This window comes from Prunus dulcis, chromosome 5 (genome assembly GCF_902201215.1).
Source record: "Prunus dulcis chromosome 5, ALMONDv2, whole genome shotgun sequence".
Taxonomy (NCBI): Eukaryota; Viridiplantae; Streptophyta; class Magnoliopsida; order Rosales; family Rosaceae; genus Prunus; species Prunus dulcis.
The window spans coordinates 9,730,588-9,749,357 of NC_047654.1; the positions used below are offsets into that span (position 1 = coordinate 9,730,588).

Genomic DNA, 18,770 nt, shown 5'->3' on the forward strand with positions numbered 1-18,770 from the left:
ATGCATGATTTGGCAAATTTCATAATAGAGACGCCGAGTATATGTTTTGATTTTGATAGAAATATAGTATTTATACGAGAGGATATTGAAAAATCAAGTTGCCTTTCTTTATGGGAAAATTACTTAAAATCAAGTTTAGTTGTCTGCTTTTCTGCTTGCAAAATAATATATAATCGTTTTATGTTCTCTTTTTTTGTATGTTATGAAGTAAAAACAAGTTCAACTTACGCCAACATATCATCCTGTACCATTACCACATGCAACTCAAAGTTGCATTTTATAATTCAGAAGGAAAACAAGTTATAAGACGACTCCATGGCTGATCAAAAGCTCATTATTGCAGTAAAAAATTATCAGAATTCCAAACGCTGCAAAAGGATGGCAAAAGAAAATTTTACCAATCATTATAGCTTAAGAAATTAGGGCTACCATCTGTCCAAAATTAAAAATTAAAAATTAGGGCTATCTACTTGAGCTGAAGCAATAAGAATCAATTGAATAAATTAAATGATTGCTAACAATCAATTTTTCATGTTGTTATTGTTGCAAATGAGAAAATAGAGAGAGACTTTCAAGCTCGGCACGTCTTTTGGCCGCCCTTCTAAAAGGTTTCCGATTTCGCCACCATAAACGCTCTATCCCACCAGAACACCTAAAAAGATTGCTGGGATCTGTAATTGCACACATCTTTTGTTTTAGATCAGACTCTACTTTCTTTAGGTTCGTCCTGCACTTTGTGTGTGTGGGCGAGGGCGTTTTAGGCTCTACAAATTTGGCATCAGTACATCTGCCAAAGCATTTTGGGAAACCGAGTTACTGAAAAAAGGCACAGCAGTAATCAAAATAGGATGAAATATATTTTATAGGGACCAAACTGACCTCTCATGATCCACCCCCGATGCTGTAGAGAACACTTCAGTCTCTTGTGCTCGAGGCTCGCATGCAGGGCAAATGTAAACCTCTGGTGCGGAATGTAATTTAAGGCAATCAAAGTGATACCACTCATCACATTGGTCACATGCAATCATCGCCCGCTGATCATACGGCTTTCGACATATGCAATAAAGCATACTCCGAGTTTTCAATAACTGCACAAGTAAGCACAATTGTTTTTCTGGGGGGTCAGAGACCAAAGCACAAAAGGTTAACAAAAGGCCAAGGCACCCAACTAAGATAAGGACCGATTGTGTTACCTTAAGTTCCTTCTCCATACGAACAGGCAAGTTTTCACCCTCCAAAACAAGTTCAAAAACTTTACCCAGTGGTAGAGCCCCAGAATCTGCAGCTACCTGTGCACAGAAAAATGATGTCAAGTAATAGAAAGGGCATAGAGAGAGAGTGAGAGAGAGATCATATTATCAATGCTCTGAACCTTCTTAGCATTATCTGCCCACTGCAAGCCAATACACTTCACTTCTGTAAGTTTCTGCCTATAGTAATCTCCAGGTGGAATATTCAAGGCAGCTCCCTACACAAAGCAAACCATATGCAACATCTTGAGCACACTAAATCAAGAGATGCATAATCCATTAACACAAACTAAAGCATAAAATAGAGGTTATTCTTTCCCACTAAAGTGCCTTTCCTTGATAAAGGTTGCTCTTGCAGGAAAATCAAGAGTGAACTTGCACCAGAACATTTATGAGCTTTTTCTTTTTCTTCTTTAGTTTATTAAAGCAAATGAAACTCTCTAGCCATTTCTTGGTATTCAGTATTTGTACACAAGTATAGAAACACTCGATCTAATAACCAATAGTTGGAACATAAACATACCACCATTTAGATTAAAGAATTTATCAGAATGGACTGAGAAATTGTTGTGCAAAAAATCCATCTTGAGACCATAGAATGCACTTTAAATTCAACTAATACCAGCAGCACATACCTCTTTTAAATGCTGCTGAATCTGTTGGATTGTGGGCTTTTGTGAACCCTCCAGTGACTTATTGACTTTGACTTTCCATGAGTATCTTGATAACACCAACATAAGGTTGCAATCGCCTTCATGATCATGTACACCTTCCATTTCTCTGGCCTGTATAACAAAAACAATTTCAATGATGAAGACATGCCAACTTCTGCCTACATCGTGGTTATTCCCATCATGAGACTATACTAAGACTGGCTACTTTCGAATCCTTTAAAAGATATGTAGCTATACTTGTATTATAAAATATTGCAAAACCCATGAGGAAGAGGAGGTGATGGTCCATCATACTAAGAAAAGAATTCAATACTACAACAAAATGCTCCTTAAGATACCTTTAAAGCTGTGCTTAGTTTTCCAAAGATGACACTCAGATCTTTATCAGAATAAGCTAATGCAAAATCCACTATTTCTTTCAAGCGGGATTTGCATGCCAGAGCTTTCTTCATGACTTCTTTCAGTACCTCGTTTTCTTCAATACTGTAAATACAAATCATAATAAATCCCAAAACTTGAAGATCAATGCATTACTAAACAAGAGTTACTTCAAGAAGAGCAAGTATAGCACACTTAATTACCAAGCACAGAAATCTTCTTCACCGGATATATGTTCAATAATTTTTTGCAGTTCTGGACGCATCCCTCCAAATTTCTATACCATGTAAAAAGAATCTTATTAAAGATATTACCGATACAAGCTTCCTTACAAAAAAACACAAAACAACTTAATACATACCAGACTGCCTCCATTTTGAGAAGTTGTTCCACATTCCAGATATCGGCAACAAGGGCATACAAACTTTGCATGTTTTGCATCTACTATGGAAGTTCCTAGACACCGCCCATGGTAGCTGTTCATATGAAATATTTCAAGTTAAAACTTATAACAGAGAGGGGAAAGAATCTACAGGAATTGTGTTTCTTGCTTGAAATTCTTCACAGGAAAACAACAAAGTACTAATAATAAAGTACTAATAAAGATTGATGCGCAAAATTGAGATTGAGATATCAACCCACTGTGAAAACAATAAAGTACCAATAACAACATTCAAAGGTGAAGGACCTGCAAAACTTTGAAATAGCAATAAATACCTTACCAGTCCTTGCACGAAGAACAAGTAAGAAATTCCTGATCCAGAGAACCACTGGAGCAGCACGCATAATAACCACTCTCTTTCAAGCCATGGGGCTTATCATATATGTGCAAAGATATATCTAGAGTCTGACTCATCTGTGAATTAATAGAAAAGATTTCAAAGTATCTGAGATGGTGCTAGAAGGAAAACATTGCAATCAGATGTAACATATTTGAAAGAGTTTTAGTTTGAAACCTTTTCTAGAGCACCAAGCAATGAATCCTCATCTTCAATTAGACTCTTGACAATATCCATGCACTGTCGTTTCCAACTCTCAACCCTTCCAACTTCAGATATGATCAAATCTAGTTCTGTGCAACTGAAAGCAACAGAAACTCCAAGTTCCTGAATGTGATTGAATCATATTAGGCATTTGGCCAGGAAGTTATGCCAATTACATAATTGAGTGCAATTATCAATCAATAATACAAGAAGAAAAAGCAGCCAAAAGCTCTGCAAGGTTTGCCAAGCCCAAAGTGTTGTAGACTTCAACAATCATAAAAGTCATCATTTATAATCAATCATCAAATATGCTGAGAACATTAGACATACAAAGCACGACAGTTATTCACAGTTGTTGCATTTAAAAAAAAGCATAAATGCAGAACTGCAAGATGCAACTAGCTACCCAGTAACTAGTAAGAGTCTAATCTAAAGGTAAACACCCTATATAATAATCACCCACCAACTAATTCAAAATAACCTAAAAATTAAGAGTCATCTCGGCGCATGCAGTGCATGTGTAGGAGGGCTAATCATAAAGAGAACAATATCAAACTTAGTGATTTCTGAAGCACTAAAGAATGTACAAGCAAACGAATTGACATCATACCTTTAGCTGTAACATTAGTGACCAAGATCGTTCCCCCGGCCTTAAACTGAAAAGTTGATGCACTTGCTCAAGCCAACACCTACAATACAGTTAAATGACTTGCAATAAATCTTCATGGTGATGAAAGAGAAAGGTCTTTAAAATTAAAAAAATTATGTATTTTTAACCCCCACATTGAGAAACTTATAACCAAAAGTTTAGTTTTTTTCAACCCCCAGACTGTTACATGCTTATTGCTGAGTTCAATGGTTTATGTTTCCCCCATACTGATCAAATGGACTAAAAGTAAAAGCAAAGCACTTCACCTAAAGAGATCATAATATGATATGACCAGACAACACGCCCCTGACTCAAGCAGAACTCTGAAGTTCTAGAATATAAGTTTTGAGAACCAATTAATTCCAAATGTTCTCTTTCCCTCAACTTGATAATTAAACATCACAACATTGCTTAAGACATAAGATCAACAAATCAAATACATATTGAACCACTAAAAGCAAAACTGAACTAGTTATTTCTATCAGTCTTTAGTAGAACCAATAAAATGTTACCAAATAAATATGAAACAAGTTTCGAAAATAAGCAAACAATGAATTCGTCAAACAATTATATCAAACAAACTGCAGCCTCACTTGTGTTTCTGAATGGCACTTTCAACTTGACCAAACATCAAAGGGAAGGAAACACTAAGACTCTGCAACAGAAGATGATATAGTTTAGTAAGACTTGGACAAGTACGAAAGTATCCATGTATTGAGTTCAACTGAATATATAAGAATATAAATATGAAAAGACAACAAAAAGAACGAAGATAGCACCTGAGAATTAGAAAGAACTTCTTCAGCTTCACTTAACTTGCATCTTCCAAAATTGCATGATGCAGAAATAACCTTTGTAGCATGCTTAAGCCATTTGACCCCATCAACCAATGAGCACCACAGTGCACTGGAGGCATATGTACCGCATGAATTTTCTACACCATTCATCAAACCATCCACATCCTACAAGGAAAATGACAAGTCTCTGTAAACTTTGACATACAGAAGAAAGAAAAATAAATTTTGATTATACAATTAAAACACGGCACACCAGAGAATTTAAAAAAAAAAAAAAAAAACTTCAAACCTACTGCCTGCAGGTGGCACGCATGTCATTCCACCATAAGTACCAAGGTGGCATTAGAATCACGGATTTTTTTATTTTATTTTTTTGAAGTTGGTCAACACAATATGTATTTACTTTTGCTTAGCAACTTGTGTCTTGTAATTATATTCATTTTAATTGCCTTGGTACTAAAAGTATAGTTGATCGCTTGATTGTGTTGGTTGGGACTTGGAGAGTCATTCATTTAGGGGTCATTTGGTTATCTCCCGTTTTGAAGAAGAAAAACCATAAAGAGATGCGAGAAAAAAATAGAAAGATAGGAAACTGAATACAAAAACCTCAAGCTCAAAACCAATTACATTTTTAGATACTCTACATGGCAAAAATTTTGCGACCAAAAGGATTATGAATTTCAAGCACTTTGAAGATGGCTAGATGTTAGTAGTGAGCATGGAAGTGGGGAATAATAATGAGTCTGGTGAGAACTCTTCCAGCAGTCTTAAGTTGAGTTCGGTAAGAAATGTATGGGAAAAGTGGTTCTCCAAGCCACAACTAAAAGTTAAGCATCATATTAACTTAATTCAGGTAGGTAAGATATAGAGAACTCATGAAAAGTTGAGCACAGTCATGACATAAAACTTGGTTATTGCTGGATTTAAAAGTATCACCTCAAAAGAAGGAGCACCCAAGCAGAAAGAAAGTGCCTTCTTACACCATTGCAGCATAGAACACACATCCTTAAGTTTTGCAAGCTCGTCAAAGTCAAAAGCAAGTGATAAACCAGTGTTCTCCATGGATTCTATTCTTTTAACTAGACTTTCAATCTTGGAAATAAGACTATCTCTTATTCCATCACCACTGATCCTCATATCAAATAGGCAGCTTATATCTTGCAGTAGAGAGAAAGCATCATGCTTCCATTCCTCACAGTTCATTAGAACAGTCTCAAGCATCGTTTTTTCTTTCAAGGATACATTTATACACTTTGACTCTGAAACTAATTCCTGCAACATCAAAGCATATTGTCACCTGTGGGTCTATTGATCTTTAGCAAAGAAAACATACAGGAGATGTCGAGAACCTTCAAGGTGTCAACATTCAGCAAAGAACTTGACGCAGGTACCAAAGGAGAACAAGTCACCAAAAATGGCTCTGAGCTCCTCAACCAGGCCATAGCTTTTGATAGTGTATCCTTGACATCAAGAAGAGAAGGTAAATTCACATATATGTCTTCCGAACTCCTACAACATTCAAACTTGATAATTAGAAACAAAAAATGAACTTATCCACAAACCCCAAATGCTAAAAAAGGACATGTAGAGCATGTAAAGGACCTAATAACATCCTCAAAGTCAGATATATGGGCCTCATGTGCAAGAATATATTTTGCTCTTTCCTCCCATTGCAAGGCAGCATCCAGTACTTTCGACATATCAACGAATAACTTCTCTCCCTCTATATGTAACCTGAAATAGAAACACCAAGAACATAGGCATCATACAATCCACTGCATTTAGTCTCCAACTTGTAAAAGGCATCAAGGTAAAGAAGCATACACTGCTGCCTCCATTATCACTTCTTGAATGAAGTCCAGAGACAATTTAGTATCTCGCATCTGCATGTATTTCATGTAAATTATGTAATTTGAGTGTCTAATTTGAAGTTCAGGCACAAAAAACAAAAAAAAAAAGTGAAAAAGAAAATCAGGGGAGAAGGAGGGGGGAGCGAGGGAGATGAAAGACACTAATAGTAACTTACCCTCAGCGCCTTTTCCCTGCACCGAGCCTTCTTCAACTCACACTCTACTAAAGACAACTGATCAACTGATAAAAACAAACCTAATGTCAGAAATAATAGAATATTTCCTTATATCCCTACTGAAAAAAGTTAATATATGCCAGAACCTTTAATTCTCAAAGATGCTCCATCTTTTAGAATAAGCATTAGCTCATCAACTGCATTATTTTGATCCTCCCTTCCATGACTGCTCACAAGAACAGCATCAAAACGAGAAATCCAAGAAACTGCATCAGTGTGGTACTGACTCAGAAGCTTCAGCTCTGGTATGTTAACAGTAAAACCATCCAGCTCTTGAAGAAGCACCTCAACGTCCTGCAGAAACCTTATCTCCATAAGTACAAGTACTTGAATATCACACAAATGATTGGAGTAACCTATTAACCATATGGCTAACCTTAAGGCTAATATGATCCTTCAAAATTTCACCACATTGCACACGACATGATTCAGCCTTCTCTAATAGATCTGAAAGCTTTTCTACATCTGGGAGTTGAACTTGGAGCTCCGAACTCTGTTTATTAGAATCAAATTTATCATCCCAACCACCAAAGACATTACACAATCGCAATCTAAATTCTAAAATAATAAAAATAAAAAAATAACTTCAATTTTCAAATAAGTAATAAAAATGAAACATAATATATATAAATATAAAAAAACTGCATGTAATAGTCATCATTACCTCCAATTTCAACTTGTAAACAACATCAACGTCAATTGCAGCAGGACGTTTTTCTGAGATGCAATTTCTTATGCCTTCCATCAAGACCTGAGGCAATAATGAAGCCAGACTATAAATAGTTTTCCATATAACTGAGAAAATCTACTAAAAATACTTTATAGCGGCTATATTATTGTGAACTCATGATACGCAAAAGCGTATCAGGCAGGCTTTACTATAATTGGAGTCTGAATAAAGTAAACTACCTTTGCTGATGAAATTCTTTGTAGTAAGTTTTCACTTTCCTTCACATATATTGGAAACTCACAGGCTCTGGAGTACAGCAATTCCAACTCAGATATCTGGAGTGACGATTGTAAACAACAAACTCTTATCAATTATAAATAAGTAAATGAGATATCATAATATAATTGAATAGTGCTGTCAATGTACAGAAGATATCAGACTCTCTGCACAATTTCTTCACGTCCAGGTTTGACCAAAAAAGAAAACTGAATCTTTAAAATACTGTTAAATGAAATATTCAGAGAATAGAGCAAGCAATAGAAATACCTTTGGGCATGATGACATAGCAGACTCAATGTCCTGTATCAACCCCCTTGCCTGTTCAGCATAATTCTGTATAAAATAATCACAGCCCTGGTAAGAGTCTTAGTTGGCAGGCCAAGGATAAGCACATTATTACAATTACAACCACTCACAAAACTGTAACCTTCAAATTAAGATGACCAGGCTCGTAACAGGACACCGCATCAAAACTCAGCAACTCATTAATATATTCCAAATGAGCTCTCTCTATACCGTTGCCACAATGAGACGACCAAGTTTCAATTTTAGATAGACAATCTCTTACACCTTCAGCCCATTTCTGAGATCGAATCAAATTTTTTGCCATTTCCCGCACCTATATTCCAAAGTAAAAGGAGATAAGCATCATTCTGCTAGGTGAAACTTCAAAAGTAACAGAAGAAAAAATCAGTTAAACACTCACAGGATTCATCTCAGAACCAGCCCAAAGAAATTGTTCAGCCTCCTTTAATACAGAAACATACTCATCTCTCGAAAACGGACCCTGAGAAATCTTACACGAGCGCAAAAGCCATTTTTCTGCAAGTTGAGAAAAAGTAGAATGGCCCCCTTTGACCTACATGCATTACATGGTCTCAGAAGACTAAATTGCAGTCTAAAAAATCCACATACAAAAACATGGGCACCACATTTGTTGAATAAAAACAATCATACTGAGCTGGTTCAGGAAAAAACATGGATTAAAATTAAAAACCAAAAGGATATCATAAACTATTAGCAGAACATTATTGATTAGTGGAGATAAAGAAGTCAACCTTTTTTTTCAAAGCAGTCGGTTCATCAGGGCATGAGATTTGCCTTCTTAAAGTCCTACTTTCTGTTGTCTCCTCGAAACAATGTTTATCCATTGCAAGCACCAAGTCATGCAACTCTCCCAGTGTATGACGGTATAGAAGACGAAGTCTTCTGGATTTGCATTCACAAAGGTGTTCCCAATGCTGCATAAAAGGCAAGTATGTTCAGTCAATTGAGAAGAAAGCACATGAGTAGCACCAAGCTTGCAAAAAGGAAAGACCAAGTTTAAGAGAGACTTCCAACCATGTTCATAACTTGATTTTCATAATAATCATAATAATTTAGCAAGTACTAAGAGAGAATTCTTAAGAATGACAAGAAAACATGATCATAAACAGCAGGTTCTAGAGAGCAGATAATGGATATCAACTGTAAAACACATAATGAGGTACAGAAAACAGTTGGACCCAATACCCCCAGAAAATGAGGAAATCTAGTTACAAATATCATCAACATCTTTGTTTGGATGTTAAAAGATTAAAGAACCACAAGCATGTATAATATTATATTATACTTTATTTAAAGTTAATCAAAGTTCCAAAAAGAAAACCCTTTGCAATTGGTTTGGTAAAAAGGACAGTAGATGGAAAAGTGAGGGGATGAACTGCCCCTCTGAGCCCACCAAACTTCAGCAGTCCAATTATGGGCGCATAGGGGAAGGGAGAGGGGGGAAAAATTTTGGTTTTACCCTCTTGTCCTCAATCCACCTATTTAAACGAGGGTATATTGTAAAATTATATTTTTATTATTTCATTCCTTTCTGCTAAACAAGAGAAGGGAAATTATGTATCTCTGCTTTCCTTCCTTTATCCCTTCCTCATGATGAATCCTCTCCATCCTTCTTACCAAACACAGTGTTACTGAAAATTGAAGAGTAATCTTTGTTGATCTGTCATTTCATCATCCCAACCAACTTAAAACTATTGTACAGACATGCTCTTACCTTTATCCATTCTAACTTTTCTTAAAGTAAGATCCCATGCAAGGTTTATATGCAGGGATTATGAACACAACTTATGGCCACACTGTATTTGCATAAATTAATTCTAAACAGAGTCTGAGAATCGCATACCTCCAGACATACAGATGCGGATGGCCTACAACGACAAACGACAGCAGAAAGATAAAGATATTGTTTGCATATAATGCATGTAGGATCCTACAAAAACAGCAGGAAATATCATTATCATATGAAGATTACCAAATTTTCACCATGCTATGCCCAAAAACTAGGTCTGATTGCATTATGGGAAATACCTCTTCGGTACCAACATATTCAGGGCATTTCCTAGAGGACATAAGAGATGATTTGATGATCCCTTTTCTCCAAAGGCGCTCCCTCCAGGTTTTTTCCTTGCTGTAAACTCTTGTCAATTCTTTCTTCAAATAAGGTGTTACTCTGCTGTCACAGTCACTCTGCATAAACCAAAAACAAGATTAAGTGCATGAAATGTCCGAGTCACTTAGGTGACTGGAGCATTGATGTAGAACGAACTTAAAAGGGAGGCAGCAAGCAATTAATAGCAAATTTATACAATGATGACAAAAGGAAACTACTCTGCAGCATTTCTATGACTGAATGCCACATAAGAAAAGAATTTCAAGCGGAAAACAAAACCATTTGATAATAAAACATGAAAATGCTTTCTATCAAAGTACATTGAAAATGTAGGCTAAGGTATCCCATGGACTATCTAACAAACATTATTATGCCTTCAAAACACATTATTACAGTACCCAAGGGATACTCCAAAATATTATAGCTGCAAAGGACTGCAAACTTTTATGAGTTCTTTCTGAAGATTAACATCAACCTACACACTATAGCCTGTGATAGCATCAAATTTAAAATTTTAACATACAATGATATACAAATAGATCTAAAATAAAGGTTCTTGGTCACAAATTTCATCGGCAAGCAAACAGACCTTGCATTTGTCTTCTAATATTTATTGCTACGTTATATAATATAAAGTTAAAAACATGGAAAAGTATCTGTATTGACACAAATTTCATCGGCAAGCAAACAGACCTTGCATTTATCTTGTATTATTTATTGCTACGTTATATAATATATAGTTAAAAAGTTGTACAACTGAACATGGAAAAGTATATTTGTATTGACACAGATCTGAGAGTATCGTAAACTGAATCACACTGGCCCCAAAGGCCGTTGTTTCTAGAAAAAAGACAAAAAACATCAAGGAAATATTGGTAATATTAATCAAACAATGGATTTTGACACACTAGTTTCAGGCTTTGTTGTTTGCACGGGTATAGAGAAACATTGGATCTTCAAGTCCTTTTACTCTTAGCAAGTATCATTTGAATTCTACATGAACCTAAAAGCAAATTTTCTTGTGAGATAACTAATAACCTTGGCTACCACGCAAACAAGCTCCTCGTGAGACAGAACAGCAGTTTTGCGATAAAGCTGATACAGCCCTGCTCCAAACCCACCATGAGGTAGCCAGTCCGCAGGAGCAAAATTGACAGCTTCTGCACAATTCAAACCTGAAAAGGCCAAAGCCAAAGTGTTATTCCTGCATATTAAATTAACTGTACACTATGTCAACTGATCACTATCTGGCATACCGAGATTAAAACCTCCATGGTAAGATCTGGGGAAGGTGATGACAAAATTGCCAGGCTCCTAGCAGAGAGCAAGTACGAATATTACCATATCAGGATGGAAAACAATAAATCATCAACAGTTACTAAAAATACAATGAACAATTTAACATACATATCTATATAATTAAAGTTGAAAGGAGAACTGTAAATACTGTTTTGCACATACTTAAAGATTGCCAAAATTGGCAGGGATATTATATTTTGGTTCATACAACCTGAAGCCACAATGCCTAATTGTAACTTCTGTAGCAATGCAAAGAAATCAATAACCTTACAAGCTCTTAATTCAAAAGTCTATATAGGACCTCACCACTTTTCGTTGAAAAAAAAGGGGGAGGGCAAAAACAAAGGAAATCTCTAGCAATATTCTTTCTTAATAAGTAAAATATCTACCCACATGAAAACCATGAAGGTTTTCAATTGTTTCCCCCTTCATATCCTTCTGTGAGAAGAACTGAGATTAGCAATGTTTATTAAACTTCTGTAGTATTTTTTTGTTAATCAAGGAGAAAAGGTTTCATTAACTGAGGATATAGAATACAAAATGCTCAAACCTGTAATACACTATATACAGGAACTCCATTCTCTTGCAAAACAGATGGATTTAACATGGTGACGAGCTGAAAGAGCAAATCAGGTTGCGCATCAAAAAGATCAGGAAGACTGTTACGCATCACCTACAGAAAGCAAGTCAAAATATGTTCACGGTTCAGCATCAGAAAGAAACAACTATTTCGATGGCACATGAAGAACCAACGGAAACAATGGTGATACATTAATCATAAGAGAGCTGTGCAAGTAATGAAAGGTACCTTCTCAAATGCACTAGCTTCACTACCAGGGACACTGTACCAACATTTTGGCTCTCCCCTGAGAACAAAATAAAGGAACTAAATACAAATTTTGAATAAAGCTAAAGTTGAAATCATCCACCATCAGTTCAAGTAAAGGGGAAAATATCTTATTGCTAAAAGTGAAATGTCAATTTGAAAGATGCCATGCCAGAAACCTTTTTAATAAAAGCATCAATAGATTGTCATGAAGAATAGGAAAAAACTGATCCATCATGGAGAGACACCAAAAAGATTTCCTACCATTTTCTTTCAGATTTTTTTAAAGAAAAGTTGTGAGTTATGCAAAAGTCTTAACGTATTCAAACAGCTCAAAGCCACATAAGTCATAACCATATATAGAACTTCAACTGTGAAATACTAAATTTGCAAAACTAGTGAAACAATTAAATGTCTTTGCCAAGAGATACAAAATTATTTTTTACTCAATCAGTGAACTAACAATAAAAACGATGATAGTGTCATTATCACCCTAAGACAACCACAATGATACTAGGACATAGCCGAGGTTAGATGATTGTTTCATTATTCATATAATTGTAATAAATAAAAAATGTTATTTTGTCCGTCAGAAGTGCTTTAATGCAATAACAATTTCACCAAGGAATCTACACTAATGTTGATTGTATGCTACACTGGGAATAATTATAGCTAAAAAATTACTTCCAAAGGTGTACATAAAATGTAAGTGCTGCACATATGTTTCCCAAAAACGTCTCTTGTCCTCTCTGTGGTTATATCCTACAAGAGTTTTTTTTCTTCTCTTTTTTGTGTTCTGTGTGGGGAAGAAGGTCTACTCGTCTTCCCTTCTTTTTTTGTATTTTTTTTTTTTCTTCTTATTATAAGCTCTTGCATATCATGTGGTGACCCCACATAACTTGCTCTCAATCACACACACACAAACCACAAGCTGTTGACATCTCATCTTGCTCCACATAATGTGGACATCTTTACAACTCAAGGCCACTAATAAGCAATTTACTTGGATAATTTATTATGCATCTGAAGCCAAAATTGTCTCAAGTCAAATATAATAATTAAAGGAATGAGATACAAAGATATACATACCAGTGCAAATAATTCATCGAGTAAAAACAATGATCTTCAAAATGCCAACAAAAAGATGAGAACAGCATCCCAACATACAGCCAAGGCACCATAACACCAGCAATGTTATGATGAACAGTTCTAAGCACTGACCCTTTCAACTTGGGCAAGTTATTCAGATTCCATGGGCTACCACAGTATTCATCCCATATCTTGGCCTCAACTGACTCTGGTCTCTGATCATTTCCACGTGGAAAACCGCTCCCATAAATAGAAGTGTCCAAGTCGCTGCCATACATAACTTCAACCTCACCAATGGAACCCTCCACAATTTCCCAAAACTTTTTCTCTATTTGAACCCGTGATGCAGATCCTGACCCAAACCATTTCCTCTTCGATCGATTTGCCACACGCCTAAAAACTTCCAGCGAGAAACGCTTACCAGGCACAAAACCAAAACTATCTTTGTCAGAATTCAAGCAATCCAAACAATACCAATTCCCAGGTGGGACCTGTTTCAATGGTGGAGAGAGGCAATGAATGTGCCACCCCTTATTGCACCTGTCACACAAAAGCATCACTTCGCCGTGCAACCCACTTCTGCATTGTTCGCATATCTGATCATGCTCCTCATCCTCCTTCTCTACCTTACAGACCTTAACTTTCTCACCCTCATTATTGGTTCGCCTCCTTTTGGAGCTGGAACATTCAACATTTTGTTCACTCCTCTTCTCCTCATGCATACCCCTTTTACGACTCCTAACCACCTCTTTGTTCAGCTTATTATAATACTTTTCATAATCATGTAAATGGTCTCGATACAATTGACACAGTACATGCTTCGAACACTCCGAAATCTTTCTCGCTGGCCTCACAAAACGAGCAACCTCGCCCCACTTCTTCCCCTTCACAACCTTATCATACCCTCCATACCGCTTCACAGCATTAAACAACTTACACAAATCCAACTCCTCCCCTTCAAAAACCACCTTCTTCCTCAACTTCTTCCCACAATGGTCCTCCAAGAACCTATTGTACTCCAACTCAAAAGTCTTGGAATCACACGAAGCAGGCCGTACCTGCAACTGATGAATGGCTTGCGTTTTCGTGGGGAATGTGAATGAATCCAAATCCAAAGCAAATGGGGGTTTCCAGTTCTTGGGTGGAACTATCCTACAAATCCCATATAACTCAGCCTCTGGCCTGATCTTATATATATACTCCAAAGGGTCTCTAAATTCATCCTCAGTAGGATAATATACAGGTGCAGAAGGTATATTCAATGATCCAGATGCTGAAACACTCAAATTTGGACCTACCACTCCCTTCTCCACAGCCCTAGGTCTTCCTTTCCCCATTAACACCGCTCCACATACACACACAACCTATGCATACACCATACATATAACTACCTACATAAAATTAAATTAAACCTCGCAGTACTAAAAGTATCAAACAGGAAAGGTTTCTAGGGTTTTGCAGAGCGTACCTTTTGAAGATAAATAGACAGTAAAGAGTGGGAGAGAGAGAGAGGGTGTGGTTCTGAGCTTTCTCTCTCTTAATAGCAATTGCTGCGTTTCGTGGTCTTGGTCGTGAAAAGAATGCGAGGGGAAGTTTACGTATTAGGGCCTAAAAATGGTCAAATTTACGAAAATGGCAACGCCCTTTTTCAAGCATCGAAAATGGTTTTCTCGTTATTAGATTTTTGCTTTCTTCTTTAACTTGGCCGTATGTTTCGTCGTTATTGTGTTTGTCTCGTTTGGTCATTTTCGCCGTTTGCATCGAAGAGAGGATTCCTTTGGGAATCTTCACGCGCAACGGGATGGGACGGCTGAGAGTGTGGCAGGGGTTTAATTAACGGTCCCGATTTAGTCGTTTGTTTTGCCCTGCGTTGAAAGCGTGTTGGTCGCACGTGCGTGATGTATCTTTTTAATTTTAAGCAACCGTACGGCTGTATCTGGCCTCCTTTTGGGCACACGTGTAGAGATCTAGAGTAGATAGGCCATTCATATTTTGCTAAATTTCATTTTTGACTCAGTAGGTTTTCAAAATTTCAATTTTGGCCCTGTATGTTCAATTTTGGCAATTTTGTCGCTGTAACGAGAGAATGAGGGGTAAAATATGGAGAAAAAGGAAATAGAGGGAAGGGAGAGACTCAATGCGGGTTGGGGAAGACGAGAGAGGGACAGCGGTTTGGTGGGTTGGGCACTCGAATTTTTCTCTCTCTTCCTAGTTTTCTTAAGTTTTTTTTGTTTGTTTTTTGTTTTCTCTTTTAATGCTACTAGCCCATTGACACATGCGCGCACACACACGCAATTTTTATTTTTTTTTATAATTAAAAAAGATAAAAGAGACTTTGGAAAAGACTAGAGGAGAGAGAAATTTTTTAAAAGAAACCAAAATTGACAAAATTGCCCTTATTTATTTTTGGATTTCCTAAGGAATTCTTTACATTTGTATGTATTTGGTTGGAAAATTGAGAGGTTTTTCTGTCTTTTTCGAAAAAGCTTTGGCTTTTTCCAAAAGTGACATTTTTTGTGTGGCTAAAACCTAAATTTACTAAAGGGAATAATGGGTAATTGTGTTCTATAAAAATATGACCTATTATCTGATTTTGTTTTAAATTTTAAAAATTTTAATATGAAAAAATATGAATTTACTATATTATCCTCATTTAATTAATAATTTCAATTCTTAATGTTTGAATTAACCAATGAAATTTTTTGGTATTTTGAATATTTCACCATTCTCTGCCTTTTGCTTTATATATATAGATAGATGAAGAGATGTACAACTAGACGAAGAGAGTGGTGAGAGTTGGAAGAAATATCATTTCATCCTTTTACATATATTGCAACATTTTTTAACTAATGTACTCATTACCATGTTTTGTTATAAAGAAGCTCATTTACTATGCTTTTATTTTTGTATTATCCATTTGTGAGTATTTATATTCGGCCTTGTGACTTATCATCTTTGTGTTTAATTTATGAATACTATTATTACTAAAAAATAAAAGAAAAATATCGTTTACAATTTGAAAAAAGGCTACAAACCAAAACTCTTTGGGAAATAAGCTGATATAATCACTTTTTAAAAGTGGTATTCTGAAATAATCAGCTTACAAATTCTGTTCTCAAATAATCACTTGTGGACGTGAAATGACCAAACTGCCCTCCATATAAAAGCACATGTATCAACCCGTTATTGGCCTTTGATGAAAGGGAACTCAGCTCAACTCTCTCTCCTCTGTGTTGGAAGGTTGGCAAAAATTGGGGGAAGTCCAGGTTGCGAGACATGTTCCCACTGAGCAATCCAGTTCGCAACCCATCCATCGTCCTAACCCAGATGTCCTCAAACTTGGGACCCTAGTTTGGGCGCAGCGAAGCCGGAAGGCACGGCGTCCATTGTTGACCTCCCGATCGAGCTGACTGCTGCGATTCCACAGAGAAGGGAAAGTGGCGACTTCCGGTGTCGTTGTGAACGGATGTGAGTTGTGATATTGGTTTGGTAGTGTATGTGTATTATGAAATCGTTCAGCCCCTTTTCACCACAGAGGGCATAAAAGCTTAAATTTTCAGTTTGCACTTGTTGTGATATGTTGAAATTCATAGTTTGTGATATTATCTGCAGTGGGAGCTGTCTGGTGAAGTTGAATTTTGTTTAAAATTGACTGAATGCGTGTATAATGTAGTGCAATGTGTTTGATAATGGTGAAAATAACAGCACACAGAAAAATCATAGGTTAACTTTGTCTGCCCTACAAATTTGTAAATACGGCTAGTGTTAGGCTCAATTTAGATGCTAATGTGGGGAATTTATTGGCATTCTGGGTTTGTTTTGGTAAGAAGTATAGTTTGTGTGTTTTGGTTTTGAATTTGGTAATTGAGCTTGTACTACATTATACGCTTTCTATCACAACCTGATCCTTTTGTTGAAGGTGTTTACATTTGTGCAAAAGACTTGGAGGGTTAGAGGGTTCATATTTCTGCCATTGTATGTGTATGTTAGTTTGTTAATAACTTGGAACCCACAGATATCATCTTCTAAATCAGAGAAAAAACAAAAAGGAATAAAAGTTAATTGTTGAAGCAGCTACAATTAACTTTTGAAGATTTGAGGATTTAGAAGATGATATGTGTAGTGGAATGATTGTTGTGCATGTTTTTATTCATCTATTTTGTATTTTTTAGTGTTATGAATCGGTGTAGTAATTATTTATGTTTTTTGCAGAAATGGATACAGTTGGAATTTTGGTATGCTACAATGGAAATTGGGTTAAGAAGGATAACATTGAGAGTTATGAAGGTGGGGAGGCTAAAGGCATAATAGTGTCACGGAACGTAACGTTTTCCGAACTTGTTGAACGCATTTATAAGATCATGGATGCAGAGCCCACGAAATATAGTGTCACATTGAAGTATTCAGTTCCTGTATCCGCATCTGTCAGTAAGCAGATAAGGGTTGAAGACAATGATGATGTTCAATATTTTCTCAAGTACAACACAGATGTTATGGCCTCTAAAGTAACCCCTTTAGTAGCAAGCTTGAAAAACATCGAAGGGCATGGTATTGAAGGGTGCAATGGCATTGTAAGCGTGGAGAGTAGCAATGCTCCTGCTACCTTTGTTGTGGAACGAAGAAATGTGGCAATTTCGCACAATGAAACTGAAAATGGTGGGAATGGTTTTAATTGGAGTGATTGGGTTGAAGAAGTTCATTTTGAAAGCGGTGAAAACATAGTTGCTGATTTCAATCAACCTAGCAATGAAGAGGAACCATACTCTGCACCAATTGTGCATCCTCATGAGGACAGCGGTGCGGAACCCTCCACTGTGCAGTGTAGACAGGTGCAATCTGAACCTCCCCGGCAATCAAGTTCGAGTGAAATGCATACAATTCGGGTTGATTAGAAGCATGGTGAGAGTGTGGAATATATTGGTTATGGTGGAGGACTTTCGTGCATAAATTGGGAAGCAAATTTGAAGGTTGGCCGAGTTTATCCAAATAAGATTGCCCTTTTAAAAACCATCAGTTTAGCAGCAATTAGAGGCCACTTTCGGTTCAGAACAGTCCAATCTGGGAAGCGTCGGTTTTGTGTTCGTTGTTGGCAGGTGCCTTGCCCTTGGAAACTTCGGGCATATAAAGTTGGATTACATGAGTTTAAGGTTGTTAAATACGATCCACTTCATGAATGTGATCTGAGGTTTGTAAGTAGTCACCATCCTCAAGCTACGGCCGAATTGGTGTCTGACTGTGTTAAATGGAGATTTCAGGATTCGCGCAGCATTTATACTGCAGCTGATATAAAGACAGATGTGAAAAAAAAAATTTGGTGTCAGCATAAGCTACTCTACGGCTTGGAGAAGCCGAG

The 18,770-nt window shown here is 36.6% G+C and overlaps 2 protein-coding genes across 5 annotated transcripts; one reads left to right on the forward strand and one right to left on the reverse strand.

Annotated features, from left to right (window-relative positions):
* Positions 1 to 367: 367 nt before the first annotated feature.
* On the reverse strand, positions 368 to 14,960 carry LOC117627325 (lysine-specific demethylase 5D-like). Of its 4 annotated transcripts, XM_034359355.1 has the most exons (34): positions 14,887 to 14,960; positions 13,418 to 14,810; positions 12,311 to 12,368; positions 12,053 to 12,175; positions 11,460 to 11,517; positions 11,242 to 11,378; positions 10,122 to 10,280; positions 9,937 to 10,023; positions 8,825 to 9,007; positions 8,473 to 8,625; positions 8,194 to 8,385; positions 8,034 to 8,099; positions 7,727 to 7,822; positions 7,482 to 7,568; positions 7,194 to 7,310; positions 6,904 to 7,111; positions 6,758 to 6,822; positions 6,556 to 6,614; positions 6,334 to 6,465; positions 6,081 to 6,240; positions 5,668 to 6,003; positions 4,714 to 4,896; positions 4,528 to 4,589; positions 3,896 to 3,974; positions 3,259 to 3,408; positions 3,025 to 3,158; positions 2,664 to 2,778; positions 2,506 to 2,579; positions 2,263 to 2,407; positions 1,886 to 2,035; positions 1,373 to 1,468; positions 1,194 to 1,289; positions 880 to 1,088; positions 368 to 787 (listed from the first exon to the last, which is right to left on the reverse strand). In XM_034359355.1, exons 2-34 carry the CDS (start codon positions 14,752 to 14,754, stop codon positions 538 to 540), a joined length of 5,556 nt encoding a protein of 1,851 aa, XP_034215246.1. In that variant the 5' UTR covers positions 14,755 to 14,810; positions 14,887 to 14,960; the 3' UTR covers positions 368 to 537. The 4 variants fall into 4 exon arrangements, with proteins under 4 accessions (XP_034215246.1, XP_034215245.1, XP_034215247.1 ...); XM_034359354.1 differs by lacking the exon at positions 14,887 to 14,960 and having other exon boundaries at positions 13,418 to 14,877; XM_034359356.1 differs by lacking the exons at positions 9,937 to 10,023; positions 14,887 to 14,960 and having other exon boundaries at positions 13,418 to 14,877.
* Positions 14,961 to 16,550: 1,590 nt separating this feature from the next.
* On the forward strand, positions 16,551 to 18,309 carry LOC117628995. Its single transcript, XM_034361529.1, has 2 exons — positions 16,551 to 16,885; positions 17,630 to 18,309. Exon 2 carries the CDS (start codon positions 17,632 to 17,634, stop codon positions 18,307 to 18,309), a length of 678 nt encoding a protein of 225 aa, XP_034217420.1. The 5' UTR covers positions 16,551 to 16,885; positions 17,630 to 17,631.
* Positions 18,310 to 18,770: the final 461 nt, after the last annotated feature.